At 38.1% G+C, this 25243-nt stretch overlaps 1 protein-coding gene across 2 annotated transcripts in view; it reads right to left on the reverse strand.

The window, feature by feature from the left end:
• FAF1 (Fas associated factor 1) overlaps window positions 1-25243 on the reverse strand; it is a gene marked incomplete at its 5' end in the record, with an annotated part of 488979 nt that overhangs the window by 283724 nt on the left and 180012 nt on the right. For both annotated transcript variants that reach the window (XM_079696859.1, XM_079696858.1), the window contains one exon: window positions 20103-20314. In XM_079696859.1, coding sequence (XP_079552985.1) covers window positions 20103-20314 — 212 coding nt within the window. The remainder of the gene's footprint in view (window positions 1-20102; window positions 20315-25243) is intronic.

The raw sequence follows: 25243 nt of genomic DNA on the forward strand, positions 1-25243 counted from the left end.
ACGTAATGATAATCCCTTTCTTATTACTAAGTAGTATTCCATTGTATGGATATACAACAATTTATTTATTCATCCACTGGTTTATGGACATGTTGTTTCTTCCACAGTTTGAGGCTATTACAAATAAGTTGCAATGAACAGTAACATACATGTCTTTGACGGACATATGATTTCATTTCTCTTGGGTAAATACCTAAGAGAGGGATGGGCAGTGTATTTTTAACTTTGTAGGAAACAGCCAAACTCTTTTCCAAACTGGTTTCTACTGTGATGTCTTCAAGTTCACTAATGTTTTCTTCTTGAATATCTAATCTTCTGTTAATCCCATCTCAGACATCATGGTCTTAACCTCTAGACATTTGATTTGGGTTATTTTTACTTTTTCAATTACTTATGATTTTAAATCCTTCCTCTCCCTTTTTGAACATAAGTAATATAGCTATATTAACTGTTTTAATGTCCTTAATCTGTGAATTCCAACATCTATGTCAATTCTGGGTTGTTTTTGGTTAATTGATTTCTCTTCTCAGTATGGGCCAGCTTTTCTCCTTCTTTGTATGCTTGGCAATTTTTTACTGGATATGAGACATTGTGAATTTTACCTTGATGGGTGCTGAATGTTTTTTATTCCTATAAATATACTGAGCTTTGTTCTGGGAGGCAGTTAAGTTACCTGGTAACAGTTCAGTGCTTTTGGGTCTTTGTTTTTAAGATGTTGGTACCACCTGTGCAGTATTTAATCTACGGCTAATCTTGACACTACTGAGGCAAGAGCCTTCTGAGTACAGCTGACCCTTGAACAACACAGGTTTGAACTGTGGGGGTCCACTTATACCTGGATTTTTTTCAATAGTAAATACTACAGTACTATACAATTCACAGTTGGTTGAATCAGTGAATGAGGAAATGCAGGTACAGAGGAATGGAGTACATGGAGGGCTGACTATAAGTTATATGTGGATTTTAAGCTGTGCAAAAGGTTGGTGCCCCTAACCCCAGTGTTGTTCAATGGTCAACTGTATTCTACCCAAAGAATGAGGTCATTGGTCAACTGTACTCTATCCTCTATGAATTATGAGGTTTTCCAAACTAGCTGGTGAAGGTAAATCTGGTTCCTGCAAGCAGAAGGGTGGGCTGGGGTGGGGTAGGGGCACTTTTCCTATTTCTTAGCTGGAAGCTTTGATCATTGCCTTTGGAACTACCTTCTTTTGTAATTAAGCATGTGAACCATAAACTTCCATCTCAATACCACTTTGTCAGCATCAAACAAACATTGATACGCCACGTTTCCATCACAATTCAGTTCAAAATATTTTCTAATTTCCTTTGTGATTTCTTCTTGGACCTATGGTTTACTTAGAAATATGTTGTTTAATTTCCAAATATATCAGGATTTTCCAGATTCCTCTGATTTCTATTTTAATTCCACTGTTGTCAGAGAATATATCTCACATGATTTTTAAGACACTTTAAGTCACTTTCTGTGACTTGTTTAATGGCTGAGCATATTTTCTACCTTAATGAATGCTGCAAATGCATGAGAAAAGAATATGTATTTTCCTATGGTTATGAGAAGCATTTTATACATTTCAAGTAGGTCGAACTGGTTGATATTCTGTTCATATTTTCTGTCTGTTGTTCTGAACATTACTTTAAGAAAGGAGTGTTATCTCCAATTATAATTGTGGATTTGTTCTTTTCTCGTTGCAGTTCTATTGATTAGTTTTGTTTCACATACTTTCAAGCTTTTGTTATTATATACACACACATTTAGGATACTTATGTCTTTGTGATTAATTGACATTTTCATCATTATGAAATGTTCCCATTTATCCCTCATAATATTCTTTGTCCAGAAGTCTACTTCATTTAATATTAGCATAACATAATGCTGTTAATATAACATATATATTGATTACTGTTTTCTTATATGTATATCTCAATCTTATGCTTTATACTTAAAGTGGGTTTCTTGTACATATATAATTGGTTTTCCTTTGTTATCCAGTCTCACAATCTCTACCTTTCTCATAAGGATGTGAGATCATTTATATTTATTGTAATTATCTATAGTCTTATTTGTTTTCTATTTGTCCTATCTGATTTTTTTCTTTTATCATCTTTTTCTACCTTCATTTGCATTTATCAAATAGTTTTAGATATTCCATTTCATTTCAAACCTTGACTTAATAACCATTATGTGTGTTTTATTTTTAGTGATTACTCTAGGGTTTAGAATATGCATATTTAACTTCACAGAGTCCACCTTCAAGTAACACAGGACTTGTCTTACAACAGCATACTTCCTTTCCCCTTTCCTATTCTTTGCGTTGTTTCATACATTTACCTCTACATAATTTACAAAACACACAATACATTGCTCTTACTTTTACTTTATGATGTCATTTATCTCTTAAAGAAATTAAAAAGAAAGAAAATATTTTGTATATACCCAAATTTTTACCATTTCTGGTGCTTCTCATTTCTTTGTGTTAATCTGATTTCCCATCTGGTATCATTTTCTTTCAGCCTGAGGAACTTCCTTTAATATTTCTCGTAGTTTTTGTTTGTGCGAAAAAAATATCTTTATTTAGTCTTCATTTCTGAAAGATATTTTTGTTGGATATAACACTCCAGGTTGACATTTTATTCCTTCGGCACTTAGAAATATCACCAAGTTGTTTCCTGGCTTGCATTGCTTCTGATAAGAAGTCTGTAGTCATTATTTTAAAATCTTTTTTTCCCTATATGGAATGTGTCTTTGTCTCTTCACCTCTGGCTACTTTAAATTTTCTTCTACGACTGATTTTCAGCAGTTTTAATATGATGTGGTTTTCTTTGAGTTACTCCTACTTGGAGTTACTAAGCTTCTTAGATCTGTAAGTTTACAGTTTTCATCAAATTGGGGTTGTTTTCTGTTATTATTTCTCTAAAATTTCCCCCTTTCTATTAGCCCCTCTGTTTGGGGGAATCTAACCACGCATATATTAGGCCACTTTTTATTTCATGACAGGTCACTTAAGCTCTGTCCTTTGCCCTCTCCCCTGTATTTTTGCTGTGTGTACTTCACTTTACACTGTTTTTATTGCCATGTCTTCAAATTCATTGATCTTTTCTTTAATAGCATCTATCTGTTAAATCCTTCAGGGTAAATATTATATTGCAGATCTTAAATTTTAACTCTAGAATTTTCCTTTGGTTTTTTTCAATTCTTTCTTCAAGTTCTCGATTTCTTTTAAATCCTTAAGCATATTTATAACAGCTGTTTTAAAATTCTCCTAATTCCATTATTTTTGCCATTTATGAATATGTTTTTATTTTCTAATTTTTCTTCAGGCTATGGGTCACATTTTGCTACTTCTCATGTCTCCTAGTTTTTGACTGAACACCAGACATTATGAAAATTACATTAATGAGGGTCTGCGTTTAATGGTTTGCCCCTAAGGAGTGTAGAAGTTTATTTTGACAGGTCCTTACATTTCATGCATATAGGTTGATCCTTTTGAGACATCTTTATGACATTATTTTGGTGCATCTAAAGCAGTGATTCTCAAAAGTATAGTTCAGAAATTTGGGGATTCCTTGAGACTGACTGTACAAAAGTAATGATCACTAGGTTCAAAAGCATTATCCCAATTCTATCACTAAGTGACTATTAATTACTGAGCCAATTTATAGGCCCTCTCTGGGCCTCAAATTCCACATTAATTTTTTTTTAAAAAGCTAAGAATACATTTAATGCCACCTTGTTCCCTTTTTTTAAATTAAAAAATATCAACACAATGTGGCACCAAAAAGTAAGAACCGCCCACAAAGAAAAATGAGACTTAGTCTACCAGTAGACACAAGAAAATCAAACCTGTCACCTAGAAAAAACAAAATGAGAAATAATATATCATGTGGATTTTTCTCAAGCACAATTCTCAAAAACGAATTTCTTCCTCCTTTGTTCAAATCACATTTTTTGTAATGTCAGAAATCTTCTACTGCCTCCATTCATTTCCTCATTTTAAACATTATAAGCCACCAACCCCTACAAACACTTGTTTCAACTGTGAAACTATTCTTTTGAGAAAAATCAGATTAAGATTCTATAGCAGAAGCAACATTAGACTTTCAGGGCTAGAAAGGACCCAGCTCAGAGGCTGTTTTAAATCATTCTGGGATATGACTTACCCAAGAACAAGTAGTAAGTTAATGGCAAAGACTACAAGGCAATGTTCCATTGCTTTTCCCTCTACACCTTCCCATCTCAGATGTTCAAAGATGCAGCCCTTGTATATCTTGCTGCTCAAACTTATAAACAAAAAGATCAGTTCCATAACACCTATAATTATCAACAAGAATCATAAATATGTGCATATGTAGGCAGTCTGAAACAAAAGGATTCCAGAAAATGCTACTCATTTTTAGGTTATTTACAGTGTGTCAATGGGTCTAACAGGATTTGAGATTATACCCAACAATGCATACAGAACACTCTATCAGATTGCTATAAAGGCTGATGTTTAATTGTGTCTGTAAGATTAGAAGACAGAAGTCTTTTTTCCCTAAATATTAATGTTCCCCTTAATACAGAAAGAAACCTAATGATTATTACTAACATATAAGGGAAGTATTTAAAATAATTTTACAGGGAGCAAAAGTTCCAGTCATTTATGAAGCATAATGATCAGTAAAGATTATCAAACACTTTTCATTAGAAACTTTGTTTTCTGTTTACCTCTTTGCTTCTTGTATTGTAGAACTTTTACCCAAATAAAGACACTCTGTGCTCACTATCCATATAGCAGAATTGTTTTAGTTCAGTGGATAACAGACTGGGCTAAAAGTCAAAAGACAGTGACTGGCTGTTCTGGAGTCTGCTACTAACTACCATGGCAGGGCAGCCTCCCTGAGTTTTAAGCTTACATACCTGTAAAATAAAGCATTTAGACTAAATGTCCTCTAAGGGTTCTTCCAGTTCTAAAACCTCACGTTCACATTCTACCCAATATGTGTACGGCACTAAGTTAAGCACTTTGGAAAACACAGCAACTAAGTAATATGTCAGAATGGGAAGGGCTTCCTAACCACAAACATAGAAAGAAAAACTGTGAAGGAAAAGTCCAATACTGTAAAAATAAAAAAACTTCCGTATCTCGAAAAGCACAATAAAATGAAAATGTAAATGGGGAAAATATTTGCTAAAAAAGTAATGGATGAAAGGATAATCTCATTAATACACAAAAAATTCTTATAAATTTAAAAAATTTTTTAAAGAAAGTCACAATAGAATCATATAAACTTACATACAAAAGAGCCAATAAACCTAGTGTATTAACTGAGTAGTAAAAGAAAACTGAACTGAAAACATAAGATACCATTTATTTCTAAACTGACAAAGCTTTTTCGTTTTTTTTTTATTGTAATAAGATATATACCATAAAAATGTGCCACTTTAAAGTGTACAGTTCAATGACATTAAGTACATTCCACATTGTGCAACCACCACCACTATCCATCTACAGAACTTTTCATCAGCCCACAGTGCAACTCTGTATCCATTAAATAACTCCCCATTCCCACCTCCCCCCAGCCCCTGGTAACCACTATCTACTTGCTGGAATCTGACTATTATAGGTATCTCTTATAAGTGGAATAATACATATCTGTCCTTGTTGCATCTGGCTTATGAAACATTCAGCATAGTGTCTTCAACATTCATCCATGTTGTAGTATATAGCAGAATTCCACTCCTTTTTTTTTTTTTTTTTTTTTTTTGCGTTATGCGGGCCTCTCACTGTTGTGGCCTCTCCTGTTGCAGAGCACAGGCTCTGGACGCACAGGCTCAGTGGCCATGGCTCACAGGCCTAGCCGCTCTGCGTCATGTGGGATCTTCCCAGACCAGGGCACAAACCCGTGTCCCCTGCATCGGCAGGTGGACTCTCAACCACTGCGCCATCTGGGAAGCCCTCCATTCCTTTTTAAAGTTGAACAATATTCTACTGTATGTACAAACCACATTTTGCTTATCCATTCAACAGTCAATGGTCACTTGGGTTGCTTCTATTTTTTGTTCGGTTTTTCTGTAAAAGTTCCTACATTCAATTATTTGGGGTATATACTCAAAAGTGAAATTGATGGATTATATGGTAATTCTATGTTTAATTTTTTAAAGAACTGCCATACTCTTTCCCCAGCAGCTGCACCATTTTACATTCCTACCAGCAATGCACAAGGGTTCCAATTTCTTCATATACTTGCCAACACTTGTTACTTTTTGTTTGGTTGGTTGTTTTTTAGAACAGTCATTCTAAGGGGTATGAAGTGGTATCTCATTGTGGTTTTGATTTGCATTTTGCTGATGATTCATGTTGTTCAGCATCCTTCCATGTGTTTACTGGTCACCTGTATATCTTCTCTGAAGAAACAACTATTCAAGTCCTTTGCCCATTAAAAAAATTTTTTATTAAGATATCATGGACATATAACCATTGTGTAAGTTTAATGTACACATGTGTTGATTTGATACATTTATATATTGAAATATGATTACGACTGTAGCATTAGCTAACACCTCTATCATATCACATTATTATCATTTCTTTTTGTAGTGGGAACAATTTTAATTGGTTTTTTTTGTTGTTGTTGAATTGCATGAGTTCTTTATATATTCTGGATATTAGACCCTTATCAGATATATGGTTCAAAAATATTTTCTACCATTCTGTAGGTTGCTTTTTCATTCTATGGATAGCATCCTGTGATGCACAATTTTTGAATTGTGATGAGGTCTGATTCACTTACCTTTTCTTTTGTTCCTGTATTTTAGTGTCATATACAATAAATCACTGCCAAAACCAATGTCATGAAGCTTTCTCCTTATATTTTCTTCTAAGAGTTTTATAGTCTGAGCTCTTATGTTGAGGTCTTTGTTGGTTTTGTTTTTTTAATATCACAAACTACTGGCAAGACTATAAATTAGTATACTGTTGATGGCAATTTAAAATAAGATTTCTCTAAAGAGTAATTTGGTAGAATATATCTAAAACTTTAAAAATGTGCATCCCTTCTCATGCAGAATTGCACCTCTAGGCATCTCTATGTAGAAAAATAATCACTGAGGTTCAACAAACTTCACTGCAGTATGTTACAGTGAGAGATCAGGAATGGAGGGGAGCTCAAAATAACCAGCAAAAGGAAAATGGTACAATAAATCATAGTACAGGCTTCAAAAACTGTGTGCTTCAAGAGTATTTTAAAATATGGAAAATGACGATGATATAATAGTACAAGTAAAAAAAAAGCAGATTCTAAAGCATCAAATATAGTTTATCTCAATTTTGTAAAATATAGATTTATACAACAGACATAGAATGAAACTGGAAGTAAATGCAGCAAAATGCTAACTGTCGTTAAAAGTAGAATTACTGGTAATTCTTACTTTTTCCACACTTTTGTCCATTTCATAATGTTTCTACAACAAACAATGGAGCAGGAATGCTGATGGAAATGAATTATTCAAAAACAGAGGAAGGCAACTTCTATCCTAGGACTCGAGAAAGAAAGAGTGAACAAAGCAACTAATATCTGTTGAAAGTCTTTCTCCTAAGTGCCAGATTTCAACCATGTATATTGAGGAACTTGTTACTCATTCATTTTAAGCAAGAAAATCTAGCAGTAGAGCGAAGAATTGAGTGGGAAACAGAAAAGAGGAAACCTATTAGCAGAGGGTATTAAAACAGCAAGATAAGAAAAAGTGAAGGAAGGTATAAACTGCTTATGTTGAAAATGGAAAAGGTGATGCACAAGACAGTAATCTGTGAAAAAGACTCTTTAGCAATGTTTCTTAAGACATAGTTCTTCAATTTCATCAGAATCACCTGTACTATTTGTTTTCAAAAATGCAGATTTGTGGGCTCTACCTCATTACAGAATTAGAATCTAAATCTATAGGATTTGGCCCAGGACTTATACATTTAATCAACCCCCCATTCCCTTCCCAAGGTGATTTTTATGCATATAAAATTAGAAACACTCCTATGGAGTTTAATAAATGGTAGAACCTGAGGATGAGAGGGATGGAGGAAAAGAAGAAATGGCTTAGCTATCAAGCATGTTGGTACCAGCTAGATGTTGCTGTGGACTCTCCATAATCCACAGCTCTGCCACAGAACTACTGCTTCATACTACTTTACCTTAATAGTCACTTCTGTCTAAAGGTGGTGGCTTTCTGTCATACTACTCACTGCTTAATTTGTCCTTCGGGGACTGTATATTTTTAACACCTGAAACTGCTTACCGTAAGAGCTTAACAAACATTTTAATGTCAAGCCTATCCTTAAATGACTAGAAGAGCACCTGGCACATAGTAGGCATACAATGAAATCAGAACTAGGTATTTACAAGGGAAGGAAAGCAGTAGGGCTAGAAAGGTAGGATAAGACCAGATAAGAAAGGGTGTATGTGCTAGGGTAATGCACTTGAACTTAGCCAAGAGGCAGTTTGATGAGATGGTATCTGACAAATGTATACTCCTGTAAAACCACCACCACAATCAAAATAAAGAACACTGCTGACCTGGGCTCTTTGGTGGGGCTAATGACAGACACTGGGAGGGCTCACACCAAGGAGTACATCCCAGAACTTCTGCTGCCAGTGTCCTTGTCTCCACGGTAAAACAGAGCCACTCCTGGCCTCTGCAAGAGACCCTCCAACACTAGCAGCCATTTCAGGGGAAATGTAAGCAATCTGTCCTGTCCCTCTGATCTTAGCCTGGAGTTCTGGTGTCTGCAAGCACTTCTCATCTCTCAGAAAATACATCAGAAATACATCTACACGTGGAACAACTCCTACAGAACACCCATTGAACGCTGGCAGAAGACCTCAGACCTCCCAAAATGCAAGAAACTCCCCCACGTACCTGGGTAGGACAGAAGAAAAAAGAATAAACAGAGACAAAAGGATAGGGACGGGACCTGCACCACTGGGAGGGAGCTGTGAAGGAGGAAAGGTTTCCACACACTAGGAAGCCCCTTCTCGGGTGGAGACTGTGGGTGGTGGAGGGGGGAAGCTTCAGAGCCGCAGAGGAGAGCACAGCAACAGGGGTGCAGAGGGCAAAGCGGAGAGATTCCCACACAGAGGATCGGTGCCGACCAGCACTCACCAGCCTGAGAGGCTTGGGCTTCGGTCGGAGCATAGGGAGAGGACTGGGGTTGGCAGTGTGAACACAGCCTGCAGGGGGTTAGTGCACCACGGCTAGCCGGGAGGGAGTCAGGGAAAAAGTCTGGCCCTGCCGAAGAGGCAAGAGACTTTTTCTTCCCTCTTTGTTTCCTGGTGCCCGAGGAGAGGGGATCAAGAGTGCTGCTTAAAGGAGCTCCAGAGACGGGCGCGAGCCACGGCTAACAGCGCGGACCACAGGGACGGGCATGAGACGCTAAGGCTGCCACTGCTGCCACCAAGAAGCCTGTGTGCGAGCACAGGTCACTATCCACACCTCCCTTCCGGGGAGCCTGTGCAGCCCGCCACTGCCAGGGTCCTGGGATCCAGGGACAACCTCCCCAGGTGAACGCACAGAGCGCCTCAGGCTGGTGCAACATCCTGCCGGACTCTGCCGCCGCAGGCTCGCCCCGCATTGTGCCCCTCCCTCCCCCCAGCCTGAGTGAGCCAGAGCCCCCGAATCAGCTGCTCCTTTAACCCCGTCCTGTCTGAGTGAAGAACAGACGCCCTCCGATGACCTACACGCAGAGGCGGGGCTAAATCCAAAGCTGAGCCCCAGGAGCTGTGCGAACAAAGAAGAGAAAGAGAAATCTCTCCCAGCAGCCTCAGGAGCAGAGGATTAAATCTCCACAATCAACTTGATGTACCCTGCATCTGTGGAATACATGAATAGACAACGACTCATCCCCAATTGAGGAGGTGGACTTTGAGAGCAAGATTTATTATTTTTTCCCCTTTTCCTCTTTTTGTGAGTGTGTATGTGTATGCTTCTGTGTGAGATTTTGCTTTCACCATTTGTCCTAGGGTATTATCCAACCCTTTTTGTTTTGCTTTGCTTTTTTTTTACTTAAAAATTTTTTTCTTAATAATTATTTTTATTTTAATAACTTTATTTTACTTTATCTTACTTTATTTTATTCTCTTTTATCCTCTTTCTTCCTTCCTCCCTCCCTCTCTCCCTCCCTCCCTCCCTCTCTCTCTCTCTCTCTCTCTCTTTCCTTCTTTCTTTCTTTCTACTTTTTCTTCCTTTTATTCTGAGCCATGTGGATGAAAGGCTCTTGCTGCTGCAGCCAGGAGTCAGTGCTGTGGCTCTGAAGTGGGAGAGCCAACTTCAGGACACTGGTCCACAAGAGACCTCCCAGCTCCACATAATATCAAATGGCGAAAATCTCCCAGAGATCCCCATCTCAACACCAACACCCAGCTTCACTCAACGACCAGCAAGCTACAGTGCTGGACACCCTATGCCAAACAACTAGCAAGGCAGGAACACGAAGCCACCCATTAGCAGACAGGCTGCCTAAAATCATAATAAGTACACAGACACCCCAAAACACACCACCAGACGTGGACCTGCCAACCAGAAAGACAAGATCCAGCCTCATCCACCAGAACACAGGCACTAGTCCCCTCCACCAGGAAGCCTACACAACCCACTGAACCAACTTCAGCCACTGGGGACAGACACCAAAAACAACGGGAACTACGAACATGCAGCCTGCAAAATGGAGACCCCAAACACAGTAAGATAAGCAAAATGAGAAGACAGAAAAACACACAACAGATGAAGGAGCAAGATAAAAACCCACCAGACCTAACAAATGAAGAGGAAATAGGCAGTCTACCTGAAAAAGAATTCAGAATAATGATAGTAGAGATGATCCAAAATCTTGGAAATAGAATAGAGAAAATGCAAGAAACATTTAACAAGGACCTAGAATAACTAAAGATGAAACAAGCAACAATGAACAACACAATAAATGAAATTAAAAATACTCTAGAAGGGATCAATAGCAGAATAACTGAGGCAGAAGAACGGATAAGTGACCTGGAAGATAAAATAGTGGAAATAACTACTGCAGAGCAGAAGAAAGAAAAAAGAATGAAAAGAACTGAGGACAGTCTCAGAGACCTCTGGGACAACATTAAACACACCAACATTCTAATTATAGGGGTCCCAGAAGAAGAAGAGAAAAAGAAAGGGACTGAGAAAATATTTGAAGAGATTATAGATGAAAACGTCCCTAATATGGGAAAGGAAGTAGTTAATCAAGTCCAGGAAGCACAGACAGTCCCATACAGCACAAATCCAAGGAGAAACAGGCCAAGACACATATTAATCAAACTGTCAAAAATTAAATACAAAGAAAACATATTAAAAGCAGCAAGGAAAAAACAACAAATGACACACAAGGGAATCCCCATAAAGTTAAGAGCTGCTCTTTCAGCAGAAAACTCTGCAAGACAGAAGGGACTGGCAGGACAAATTTAGAGTGATGAATGAGAAAAACCTACAAATAAGATTACTCTACCCAGCAAGGATCTCATTCAGATTTGATGGAGAAATTAAAACCTTTACAGACAAGCAAAAGCTAAGAGAGCTCAGCACCACCAAACCAGCTTTACAACAAATGCTAAAGGATCTTCTCTAGGCAAGAAACACACGAGAAGGAAAAGACCTACAATAACAAACCCAAAACAATGAAGAAAATGGGAATAGGAACATACATATCAATAATTACCTTAAATGTAAATGGATTAAATGCTCCCACCAAAACACACAGACTAGCTGAATGGATACAAAAAAAAGATCCATATATATGCTGTCTACAAGAGGCCCACTTCAGACCTAGAGACACATACAGAATGAAAGTGAGGGGATGGAAAAAGATATTCCATGCAAATGGAAACCAAAAGAAAGCTGGAGTAGCAATTCTCATATCAGACAAAATAGACTTTAAAATAAAGACTATTAGAAGAGACAAAGAAGGACACTACTTAATGATCAAGGGATCAATCCAAGAAGAAGATATAACAATTGTACATATTTATGCACCCAACATAGGAGCACCTTAATACATAAGGCAAGTACTAACAGCCATAAAAGGGGAAATCGACAGTTCATACATTCATTGTAGGGGACTTTAACACCCCACTTTCACCAATGGACAGATCATCCAAACTGAAAATAAATAAGGAAACACAAGCTTTAAATGATACATTAAACAAGATGGACTTAATTGATATTTATAGGACATTCCATCCAAAAACAACAGAACACACATTTTTCTCAACTGCTCATGGAACATTCTCCAGGATAGATCATATCTTGGGTCACAAATTAAGCCTTGGTAAATTTAAGAAAATTGAAATTGCATCAAGTATCTTTTCCGACCACAACGCTATGAGACTAGATATCAATTACAGGAAAAGATCTATAAAGAATACAAACACATGGAGGCTAAACAATACACTACTTAATAACGAAGTGATCACTGAAGAAATCAAAGAGGAAATCAAAAAATACCTAGAAACAAATGACAATGGAGACACAACAAGACAAAACTTATGCGATGCAGCAAAAGCAGTTCTAACTGGGAAGTTTATAGCAATACAATCCTACCTTAAGAAACGGAAACATCTCGAATAAACAACCTAAACTTGCACCTAAAGCAATTAGAGAAAGAAGAATAAAAAAACCCCAAAGTTAGCAGAAGGAAAGAAATCCTAAAGATCAGATCAGAAATAAATGAAAAAGAAATGAAGGAAACAATAGCAAAGATCAATAAAACTAAAAGTTGGTTCTTTGAGAAGATAAACAAAATTGATAAACCATGACCCAGACTTATAAAGAAAAAAAGGGAGAAGACTCAAATCAATAGAACTGGAAGTGAAAAAGGAGAAGTAACAACTGACACTGCAGAAATACAAAAGATCATGAGAGATTACTACAAGAAACTCTATGCCAATAAAATGGACAACCTGGAAGAAATGGACAAATTCTTAGAAAATCACAACCTTCTGAGACTGAATCAGGAAGAAATAGAAAATATGAATAGACCAATCACAAGCACTGAAATTGAAACTGTGATTAAAAATCTTCGAACGAACAAAAGCCCAGAACCAGATGGCTTCACAGGTGGATTCTATCAAACATTTAGAGAAGAGCTAACACCTATCCTTCTCAAACTCTTCTAAAATATAGCAGAGGGAGGAACACTCCCAAACTCATTCTATGAGGCCACCATCACCTTGATACCAAAACCAGGCAAGGATGTCACAAAGAAAGAAGACTACAGGCCAATATCACTGATGAACATAGATGCAAAAATCCTCAACAAAATACTAGCAAACAGAATCCAACAGCACATTAAAAGGATCATACACCATGATCAAGTGGGGTTTATTCCAGGAATGCAAGGATTCTTCAATATATGCAAATCAATCAACGTGATACACCATATTAAAAAATTGAAGAAGAAAAACCATATGATCATCTCAATAGATGCAGAGAAAGCTTTCGACAAAATTCAACACCCATTTATGATAAAAACCCTGCAGAAAGTAGGCATAGAGGGAACTTTCCTCAACATAATAAAGGCCATAAATGACAAACCCACAGCCAACATCGTCCTCAATGGTGAAAAACTGAAACCATTTCCACTAAGATCAGGAACCAGACAAGGCTGCCCACTCTCACCACTCTTATTCAACTTAGTTTTGGAAGTTTTAGCCACAGCAATCAGAGAAGAAAAGGAAATAAAAGGAATCCAAATTGGAAAAGAAGAAGTAAAGCTGTCACTGTTTGCAGATGACATGATACTATACATAGAGAATCCTAAAGATGCTACCAGAAAACTACTAGAGCTAATCAATGAATTTGGTAAAGTAGCAGGATACAAAATCAATGCACAGAAATCTCTGGCATTCCTGTACACTAATGATGAAAAATCTGAACGTGAAATCAAGAGAACACTCCCATTTACCATTGCAACAAAAAGAATAAAATATCTAGGAATAAACCTACCTAAGGAGACAAAAGACCTGTATGCAGAAAATTATAAGACACTGATGAAAGAAATTAAAGATGATACAAATAGATGGAGAGATATACCATGCTCCTGGATTGGAAGAATCAATATTGTGAAAATGGCTCTACTACCCAAAGCAATCTACAGATTCAATGCAATCCCTATCAAACTACCACTGGCATTTTTCACAGAACTAGAACAAAAAATTTCAAAATTTGTTTGGAAAAACAAAAGACCCCGAATAGCCAAAGCAATCTTGAGAACGAAAAACGGAGCTGGAGGAATCAGGCTCCCTGACTTCAGTCTATACTACAAAGCTACAGTAATCAAGACAGTGTGGTACTGGCACAAAAACAGAAAGATAGATCAATGGAACAGGATAGAAAGCCCAGAGATAAGCCCACGCACATATGGTCACCTTATCTTTGATAAAGGAGGCAGGAATGTACAGTGGAGAAAGGACAGCCTCTTCAATAAATGGTGCTGGGAAAACTGGACAGGGACATGTAAAAGTATGAGATTAGATCATTCCCTAACACCATACACAAAAATAAGCTCAAAATGGATTAAAGACCTAAATGTAAGGCCAGAAACTATCAAACTCTTAGAGGAAAACATAGGCAGAACACTCTACGACATAAATCACAGAAAGATCCTTTTGGACCCACCTCCTAGAGAAATGGAAATAAAAACAAAGATAAACAAATGGGACCTAAAGAAACTTCAAAGCTTTTGCACAGCAAAGGAAACCATAAACAAGACCAAAAGACAACCCTCACAATGGGAGAAAATATTTGCAAATGAAGCAACTGACAAAGGATTAATCTCTAAAATTTATAAGCAGCTCATGCAGCTCAATAGCAAAAAAACAAACAACCCAATCCAAAAATGGGCAGAAGACTTAAATAGGCATTTCTCCAAAGAAGATATACAGACTGCCAAGAAACACGTGAAAGAATGCTCAACATCATTAATCATTAGAGAAATGCAAATCAAAACTACAATGAGATATCATCTCACACCAGTCAGAATGGCCATCATCAAGAAATCTAGAAACAATAAATGCTGGAGAGGGTGTGGAGAAAAGGGAACACTCTTGCACTGCTGGTGGGAATGTGAATTGGGACAGCCACTATGGAGAACAGTATGGAGGTTCCTTAAAAAACTAAAAATAGAACTACCATATGACCCAGCAATCCCACTACTAGGCATATACCCTGAGAAAACCATAATTCAAAAAGAGACATGTACCAAAATGTTCATTGCAGCTCTATTCACAATAGCCCGGAGATGGAAACAACCTAAGTGTCCATCATCGGATGAATGGATAAAGAAGATGTGGCACATATATACAATGGAATATTACTCAGCCATAAAAAGAAACGAAACTGAGCTATTTGTAATGAGGTGGATAGACCTAGAGTCTGTCATACAGAGTGAAGTAACTCAGAAAGAGAAAGACAAATACCGTATGCTCACACATATATATGGAATTTAAGAAAAAAGAATGTCATGAAGAACCTAGGGGTAAAACAGGAATAAAGACACAGACCTACTTGAGAATGGACTTGAGGATATGGGGAGGGGGAAGGGTAAGCTGTGACAAAGTGAAAGAGAGGCATGGACATATATACAGTACCAAACGTAAGGTAGATAGATAGTGGGAAGCAGCCGCATAGCACCGGGAGATCGGCTCGGTGCTTTGTGACCACCTGGAGGGGTGGGATGGGGAGGGTGGGAGGGAGGGAGACACAGGAGGGAAGGGATGTGGGATCAGATGTATATGTATGACTGATTCACTTTGTTATAAAGCAGAAACTAATTAAAAAAATAAAAAAATAAAAAGAAAATGTGGTATATGCATACAATGGAATATTATTCAGCTTTTAAAAAGGAAGGAAATCCTTTAATATGCTACAACATGGATGAGCCTTTCACTTATCATATGAAGTGAAATAAGCCAGAAAGACAAATGTTGCATGATTCCACTTATATAAGGTATTTAAAGTCGTCAAACTCATAGACACAGAAAGCAGAATGATGACTGCCAGGGGGCTTGCAGGAGGGGAAAATGGGAAGTTGCTGTTCAGTGGATATAGAGTTTCCCTTACTCAAGATGAAACCGTTCTAGAGATCCACTGTACAACAATGTACCCATAGTTAATAAAACTATACTGTATATATCTCATTTTTAAAATAAAAAGGAATGTATAGGAGAATATTTGGGGGCATGGGGATGGGCACAGGGAGAAGGGACTAGACTAGGGGAGGAATCCAGGCAAAAAAACAAACAAGTACAAAGGCCCTGAGCTAATAACCTATTCAAGGAACTGAAAGAGGTCCGTCACAACTCAGGCATGGTGAGTAAGGAGTCATGTTAAAAGATTTGAATTTTATCCCCAAAACAATGGAAAGTTTCTAAATGGTTTAAAGTAAGGGAATAACAATCTGATTCATGTTTGGGAATGGATCACTCTTTTAACAGACTTGCTTTTCTCTGTAATGCAGCGGTCCCCAACATTTTTGGCACCAGGGACTGGTTTCGTGGAAGACAGTTTTTCCACAGACGGGGTGGGGGGATGGTTTCAGAATGATTCAAGCACATTACATTTATTGTGCACTTTATTTCTATTATTCTTACATAGTAATATATAAGGAAATAATTATACAACTCACCATAATGCAGAATCAGTGGGAGCCCTGAGCTTGTTTTCCTGCAACTAGATGGTCCCATCTGGGGGTGACGGGAGACAGTGACACCCAAAGTGTGTTGCTTATGTCTAGTCTACTCCGTAATCTCATTTTGGTTGCTGTCACTGCAGAAAACCCTGCTTCACAAAGATAGGATGTTGGAAATGGAAGCAGCCTTTTCAGTGCTTTTGTGGCAATCTCAGGATATTCTGTCTTGACTTTCATCCAGAACGTATGGAGATTTGAGGTTGTCTCAAGCATACTTATAAGGCCACCGTCATTTGCGATCTCAAGCAGTTGATCCTCTTCTAGCACGGACAAAGTCGATTCACCTGGCTTATTCACAAATGGGTCATGGATCCATTCCTTCCCAGTTCAGTCTTCTGTGGTTGGGAAGTAATGTTCAAACTCTTTTGAAAGCTGAGATAGGTGATCACGCACCAGCTGGGAGAAGGAAGGCCCTGGCTCAGTCTCTTTCAAAATCTCTGCTAATGTTTGAAACATTTCAAAAATCCCAATGTTCACTTGTTGCCCCCAAGTTTGGCTTTGAATGCAGCCACTTTATCTGCCGACTTGAACACAGTTGTCGTTCTCCCCTGAAGTGACAGATTGAGTTCGTTGAGCAGGTTGAATATGTCACACAAGTAAGCAAGTTTTGTGACCCATTCTGTGGCACTGAAATGTGCTGCCAGTGGTGACCCTTTTTCTAAAAGAAATCTCTGGAGTGGTTCTCATAACTCAAAAACTCTGGCCAGTGATCTACATTTAGAAAGCCATCTCACTTCTGTGTGTAAGAGAAGACGTGTGTACTCTGCATACTCCTCCTCACAGAGCTGCGTGAACAGATGTGAGTTAAGGGCACGTACTTTAATATGGCTGATAATTTTAATCACATCCTGCAAAACGCTGTTAAGTTCAGGTGACATTTTTCAGCTAGCCAGCATTTCTCTACGGATGATACAGTGCATAGACTTACATTTGAGAAACGACCTCTTTGACCCGAGTTGAAAAACCAGAAAGCTGTCCAGTCATGGCAGCTGCTCCATCCATGCATATACTGACACAAAATGACCAATTCAGTTTTCTTAATATGTAATAATTCAAAGACTTGAATAGTTCTACAGCTGTAGTGTTGGTTGGCAACAAAAATGCACATAACATACCCTCATGAGCATCCTCTAGAAAAATATATCGCACAAAAACAAGCACTGTTGCCTTGTTGTCAACATGGGTAGACTTGTCAACCAGGATTGCGTACCACGGTGACTCATTAATCCTCTAACAATTATGCCTCAATATCCTCTGCTATTTCATCAATTCATCTAGTTATGGTGCTAGCTGAAAGAGGAACACGTGCCACCTTTTGAACTGCAGCCCCTCTGAAAAGTTCATGACAAATGTCCTTAGCAGCAGGCAGGATCAACTCTTCACCAATAGTAAGGGGCTTCTTAGCTTTAGCAATGCAGTTAGCCACTAAGAATGATGCTCTCAGTGCAGACACATTTGATGAAGTGGTGGCCTTCAACAATTGCTTCTCTTCTTGTGTTCACATTTTTTTCTTTTGAAAAACTCCAAAGGCTTGTCTTTTAATGCAGGGTGCTTGGTCTCCGTGTGGCAAAGCAGTTTTGAAGGCTTCACAGCTGCATTGGATAACCGGTTGCCACATATTATACAAATCGGGGTTAGAGAATGTCAATCACCTGTTGCAATGAACCTGTAATTTAAGTAGGAGTCTTGGTATATTCTTTTAAATGCAGCTTTCTTTTTGTTGGCAGTCTTAGAGTCTTCTGCTGTCTCATCATTGGGTCTTTCCCCCTTTTCAAAGAAGCTCTCCAGCGACGTTTTTTTTGTTTGTTTGTTTTGTTTTGTTTTGTTGTTTGGGTTTTTTTTTGGTTTTTTTGGCAGTACGCGGGCCTCGCACTGTTGTGGCCTCTCCCGTTGCAGAGCACAGGCTCCGGATGCGCAGGCTCAGCGGCCATGGCTCACGGGCCTAGCCGCTCCGCGGCATGTGGGATCTTCCTGGACCGGGGCACGAGCCCGTGTCCCCTGCATTGGCAGGCGGACTCTCAACCACTGCGCCACCAGGGAAGCCCCTCACGACGTTTGTTTTTTACTCATTTTGGCTAGGGTTAGCTTGTGGGCTTACCAAAACTGTGACTGAGACAAGTGCGCAGAGTGGGAAAGAGGCACGGATAGTAGTGGTAAATAAAATAATGGGCAGGCCACTCATGGACTAAAATAAGTGTCGGATTCTGACTTAAAGCCTGCCACCAGACGCTGCTATACAATTGAAGCACATCAACTCACTTGCCACTATAAAGCCTTGCCACCACATCCAGCTTAATTGTCACTTGCCACTCACTGATAGGGTTTTCATAAGAGTCTGCAAGCAATTGATTTATTATGGTCTCTGTGCAGTCAAACCTCTCTGCTGATGATAATCTGTATTTGCAGCTGCTCCCCAGTGCTAGCATCACCACCTCAGCTCCACCTCAGATCATCAGGCATTAGATTCACCTAAGGAGCATGCAACCTAGATCCCTCGCGTGCACAGTTCACAGTAGGGTTGGAGCTCCTATGAGAATCTAATGTCGCTGCTGATCTGACAGGAGGCGGAGCTCAGGCAGTAATGCAAGCGATGGGGAGCGGCTATAAATACAGATGAAGCTTTGCTCGCTTGCCTGCCGCTCACCTCCTGCTGTGCATCTCAGTTCCTAACAGGCCACAGACTGGTACCTCATTTAATAAAATTACATAAAATTAGGAAAGGATCTCCCCAAAAAGGAACAAAGGCAAAATTTCAGAAATATCTAAAATTTAGATATAAGGCGAAACCGTATTAAAATAGAAATTAATATAATTTCTAGTTCTACAACAAACATGGATCAAATAATCTGAATCAAACATGAATTCAACATAGTTTCTCTACAGAATTTTGGTAAAGTTTGTCTGAAAATGGCAGGCATACACTATGAGTCTCCTTTGAGAGAACAGTACTACTCATTTATTTAGCTGGCAGGGAGAAGAAGTGATGGAAATGTCTTATTTCTGATTTCTCATTAATCATAGTATTAAAAATGAAGGAGCTTCAGCTATAAAGTCTGATATCAATATACTTAATAATTCTGGTGTTTTTTTAAGCTCTGAGGTGTTTGATTTGTATCTGCCCTAAAACAGCTTCATATACCATTCTGCATATGTGGAACAAACAAAAATTATTCTCAAACTTACCTCAATCTGAAGACAGTATTTAAAATTAGAACACAATAATCTGTATGAAACAATATCAAATTGTTTTTTTTTCCTTCTTGTCAGCAGTCAACTCAAAAGAAAAGAATATAAACTGAATGTTTACCTAATGAATTATATGTGGAGGCTATATGGTAGGAAAAACCTTACCAACGGTACAGCTGTCTTCAAGTACCACATCAACATTTCTGTCTCTGTACTCAACCCTGAAGTCCAGCATCCGAGGTTGCCTTTCTACAATTTGCCTAGATGGCATTACAGGTCGAAATGCTGAAGAGGAAGAGGGAGCAGGAGCAGGAGCTGGAGCTGGGTGACTTGCTGGATCAAATGCAGGTCCTGATATAGGCTCACCCCCATAGTCACTGAAATATTGACATAAAAGAAGGATTATCATCAACCAAATAACTACAGATTACCACTAAGGACCCACTCCATACAGTAAGTCCCCTACATACAAACCTTCAAGTTGCGAACTTTCAAAGATGCAAAAGTATTATAAACCTATTACAGCACAATACTATATGGCCGATTGTGTTAGTTGGGTATCTAGGCTAACTTTGTTGAACTAACGAACAAACCGGACTTACGAAAGCACTCTCGAAACAGAACTCATTTGTATAGAGGGGACTTAACTGTACTTGGCTTGTGTTGTTCTTCATATCAAATTTACCTACCTGTGCATCATGGACTAAGTAAGTTCTAATTCTTCCACAAAATCTCTCCCAATGACTGAAAGCCACATTACTCTCCCTCCCATCCTTGCCTTTCTATGTCTGTTAGCAGTATCACACATATCTCATTTAATTAGATTTTTGCCTTATGCTGTTATGATGCTGATAAAACATCATTTTCAACTCTGTGAATTACTAACAGTGTCTTCTTAACCCACTCTCATTTACTTACCGAATCATTAATTGATTCATTAACTCTACTTTCCACAAAAACTATTCTGAAACTTTACCATCATTAAACCTCCATTCTCCCTCTCACTCCTCAGTCTTAAAATATATTTTTCCTACTTTGCAGAGAAAACAGACGCCATCAAGAAGAAATTCCCTTACCTTTCTAACATCAAATCCACAAACTAACCTGCATATGCACTCTCTTTCTCTAAACAGAGAAGACATGATTCTATACGCATCTACTCATTAGCTTTACATTATGGATTATCCCTTTCCCTTCCATTATCTTCAACATCTCCTTCTCTTCTGGATTCTTCTCAGAAACATTTAAACATGGTTGAATCTCTCCCTTCTTAAAGAATAAAAATGAAATCGTGGCTCTGTCCACTTAATAGCTGTCTCATTTGTAAAATAGGAAAATTAATTATATTTGTAAGGATTAGATCAAATAATGTGTATGAAAAGCTTAGCACAATGCCTAGTACTTAGTAAGATCCCAAACCTCAAACCCAGTATAGACAAAGTTTAAACGATTAATGTTTCCCCAAGCCTGATTTTCCCATTTATTCCACATATTAGCTACCCAAGCTAAAAACCTCTGGCATTATCCTTGCCCTCTTTTTCTCTCTCAACTCCCACATCTAACTAGTCCTTTCAGTTTTACCTCCTAAATATCTTTTAGATAAGTCATCTACCTTTCCCCTCCGAAGCTGCTACCCTAGTCCAAGCCACAGTCACCTCTTACACGGATTAATGCAATAGCCTAACTAATCTCTCCATACATACCCTTACCTCCCTGCATTTCATCCCATACCACCACTAGAGTGAAATTAAAGACAAATGTCTTCATATCATTTTCTTCTATACTCCCCTTTGCTCTTCATATAAATGGTCAAAGTGGCGTACAAGGCCCTATATGATCTGAATCCTATCTACCTTCCCATCGTCATCTTGTGCTATGCTATCTCCATCTCTCTATGCTAATAGCCAGAACAGCCTTTTGTTTTTTGTCTTACCTTGATCCTTCCTATTTTATGAGGTAACATAAAAACTATTCCTTCTAAGAATATTCTTTCCTTCCCATCCCATCCCCAAATTCTATCTTTCTTCTAGCTAATTATATTTATCTTTCATATCTCAGATTGAGTATTTTTCAACTCAGAGCATGTTTTACTACCTCAGACTAGTTCTAACATCTCACCACTATCAATAATTATGAAGCTCACATTTGTGTTTTTAATGGCTGTATCATCTGCTGAGTTCAAGATTTTATACATAGAAGATATACAAATATTTGACAAACTAATGAGTACAGAAATAATTATGAAGAATTTGGATTTTTTTTTCTCTGACTTAAGTTATCATATATATACTGTCACTGTTTTTCCCCCCCTCAGTAGGAAAAGTAGGGAGGGAGGAAACATAAGAAATGCTCCCATTAAATATCATTATTGTATAATTTTTCTCCACCACCAGAACTACAAGCTCAGTTCTAAAATATCTTTCTTCTCATCCTGAATTTAAAGAAAAATAATGTGTTGAGGGTCCGAATAGGAACAACAAAAATGACCAAAAACTTGCCAAGTTAAGCACTGTTTATACAATTAAGAAGGAGAGAATATTTACATTTACTTCACACTGTTGCTTTGATCAGTGTTTATCAAATTATAGATTACATAATTGATTGAGTTGTGGTAAGTCTTTTAAAGAATACAATCAGAATAAGATTAAGAATAGAAAAGAATAGGATAGGATAGAATAGGATAGAAATTATCAGTATCTTTCACTAAATAGTTAGGACCAAGTATTATTTCATAAAACTTTTGATTCTGGGACATATTTGTAATATGTGTATTTTGGACTGCAAATATTTCTCATTGTAGGTCTTGTCAAAAAAGTTTGAAAGTGACTAGCTTAGATCTCACCAGAGTTCAGACACTCTAATCACTGATCCAAAGACAAAAAACTATTCATTCTCCCAGTTGTCAGAGTCAAGGAAAGTAATGTGGGAAGGAAAACATGAGAACAGAGAAAATGTCCAAAGCAGGAAGAATGTCACTGTTTGGAAGCCAAAGTGAGCTTTCTAGGCATCTATGAACAGAATCTGTGCAATAATACTTCACATATATAAATGTTGTCACAACTTCTCAGAACCTAAGAAAAACAGCTAATTAGCAGTTTGGTCACTGACATTGTTTTCTTAACTCCAAATTCATCCTTCTCTAGTCTATTCTGTAATGCAGGGGCTAGGATTCTACAAAATTATATTTTTCCTTTGGCATATGGTTTCCTGATAGACCTTTGTCAAATAGAGGATACTAGGTAGAGATTAGTAGTTAGGAGGAGGGGAGGAAAGACTTCCTTCTTCCTGTTTGCATGCATTTCAATCAGCATCACCCTACAGCTTTCAGTCTCCTGCTTTTTTCAGCACTCTTATAACCAGCTTCTTGTCATACCCTCTGAGATATCACTAATGGCTGGACAGTATACATTCCACAGAGGTCTGATCCTCAGCTTCAAAGAGCTCCTCTGAGTTTCAAAGTTCTGTTAATCCCTTTGTTCCCTACACCTTCAAGCAGTAACTTCCTGAAGCAGTTATTATATCTAGGTTACTTCAGTTTTACTTTTTTGCTCTTCTAGTCTTCCACACCTGTGTAACCAATCCTACATTAAATCCCCTGTTAAAAATACCCTAGTGTGGTTTCATTTTCTTGATAATGGAGGTGTCCCAGGAAACAAAGGATTCAGGAACTGGCTTGATTATGGCCCTGACCTTCAATGCACTGCTGAGCTCCTTGCCAATGGAAAATGGGATACTAGTGATCCAAGCCATGCATTGGCATAATGATTAATTATCATTATTGAAACAAGTGCCGAAGGGAACCAAATGACTATCTGACCTGACCATTATGGTGGTAGTAATGACGACAAGGACTATGAGCAGGCTGCTTCTGACTCTAAAGGGAGCTTACAGAATAAAATGACACACTTGGGGTTTTAAAATTTCAGTTCAATTCATGACAAGAAAGTTACAGAGTTTCTGAAGTGGCACTTTAAAAAGAGTTTCTTATTTCTTGTAACCACAGGTATGATCTTCCTAATGGGACTCAAAATTTAATTTTGCAGCTTGCATACTTACAGTGAAAGTTGAATATACATACTTTCTACGTCTCTTTTGTGAAAGTTAAGGCACTGTTGTGGAAGGAGTGAGAACCTAAGATGTGAAATGGGGACACCTGAGTGGATTCAGATGAATGTTGGAATCTTGAACCCCTGGAGTCTCTCTGAGCCTCTTCTGTAAGCAGAAACAGCTCCTCCTCCCATGACTGAGAAGATTAGCCTCTTGCTTAAAAACTATGAATACTCTTACCTGAGACAGTTGCCTTGAAGGGGGATGTCTATTCTCAAAACCTACCTCCACCATTCCTTATTACCTCTAAAATAAGATGTAGGCATGTTCCAAGAAAATAAGTACGATGTCTTAACTGAGAAAAGACAGCTTATATCCAAAAGTAATTATAATATTTTGATAAATTATATCAGCAAAAACCTAGGGAATAGTTGTAGAAATGAATTTTAAGTGAGTTTGACCAAAAGAGTTTGAATAGGGCCAAATATAATATATTTGCTTAAGCAGTTGTAAGTACTTCTAATAGTTTCCTTGTCGACTGAATGAAACTTAAATCCCAAAGGAGTCTACATTTAATGAGGAGGAAATGCCCAAACTTTCCTGGCAAAATGTAGAAGAAATCCAGATGCTTAGAAAAATATGAATGCTAAAGTGGATTAACCATGTACAACCTGAATATATTATACACATCCACCTACTACATAATCCATGAGGTCCCAGAGAACACCGCACTAAAGCACTGAAAAATACATTAGTGAGGGAATCTACATCCTTGAAAAAATCTGTAGTGGCTGTCTTCTGTGGGTTGGGAATAACATGGGGAGATGACGCCACTGAAAAAGACTCCCTAATAGGCATGATGAGATCCCAGAATGCATAGGTCAAATGGCAGAGCTTAACAAGAAAAAGGAGGGAGCAATGATGTTAACGGACAGCATGGACAAAATGTGGCAATCAGAAGATTTCAACCTGCAGAGACCTTTAGTAGTGCTTTACTGAACTTGGTACTTCTAAGAAACAAAATGAAAAGTCAGTTGACTAAAATATTACTTGATCTATAAACAACAGAAACCTAGATCTGGCAGCCTAGATCCTAACTTCTATAACTATAATGGAGGGTCACAGTCACTCCCAGTTGCCAAACACAAAGTCCTTGGTCCCCCAAAGACAATGCAACAGAGCCACATATGTGCACTGTAAATTTTCCTCTAAGAATTCCCCTAAGAGACCTGTAGCCATTTACTAGGGGTTTGTGTACT

The sequence above is a fragment of the Hyperoodon ampullatus genome (assembly GCF_949752795.1).
Source record: "Hyperoodon ampullatus genome assembly, chromosome: 2".
NCBI lineage: Eukaryota > Metazoa > Chordata > Mammalia > Artiodactyla > Ziphiidae > Hyperoodon > Hyperoodon ampullatus.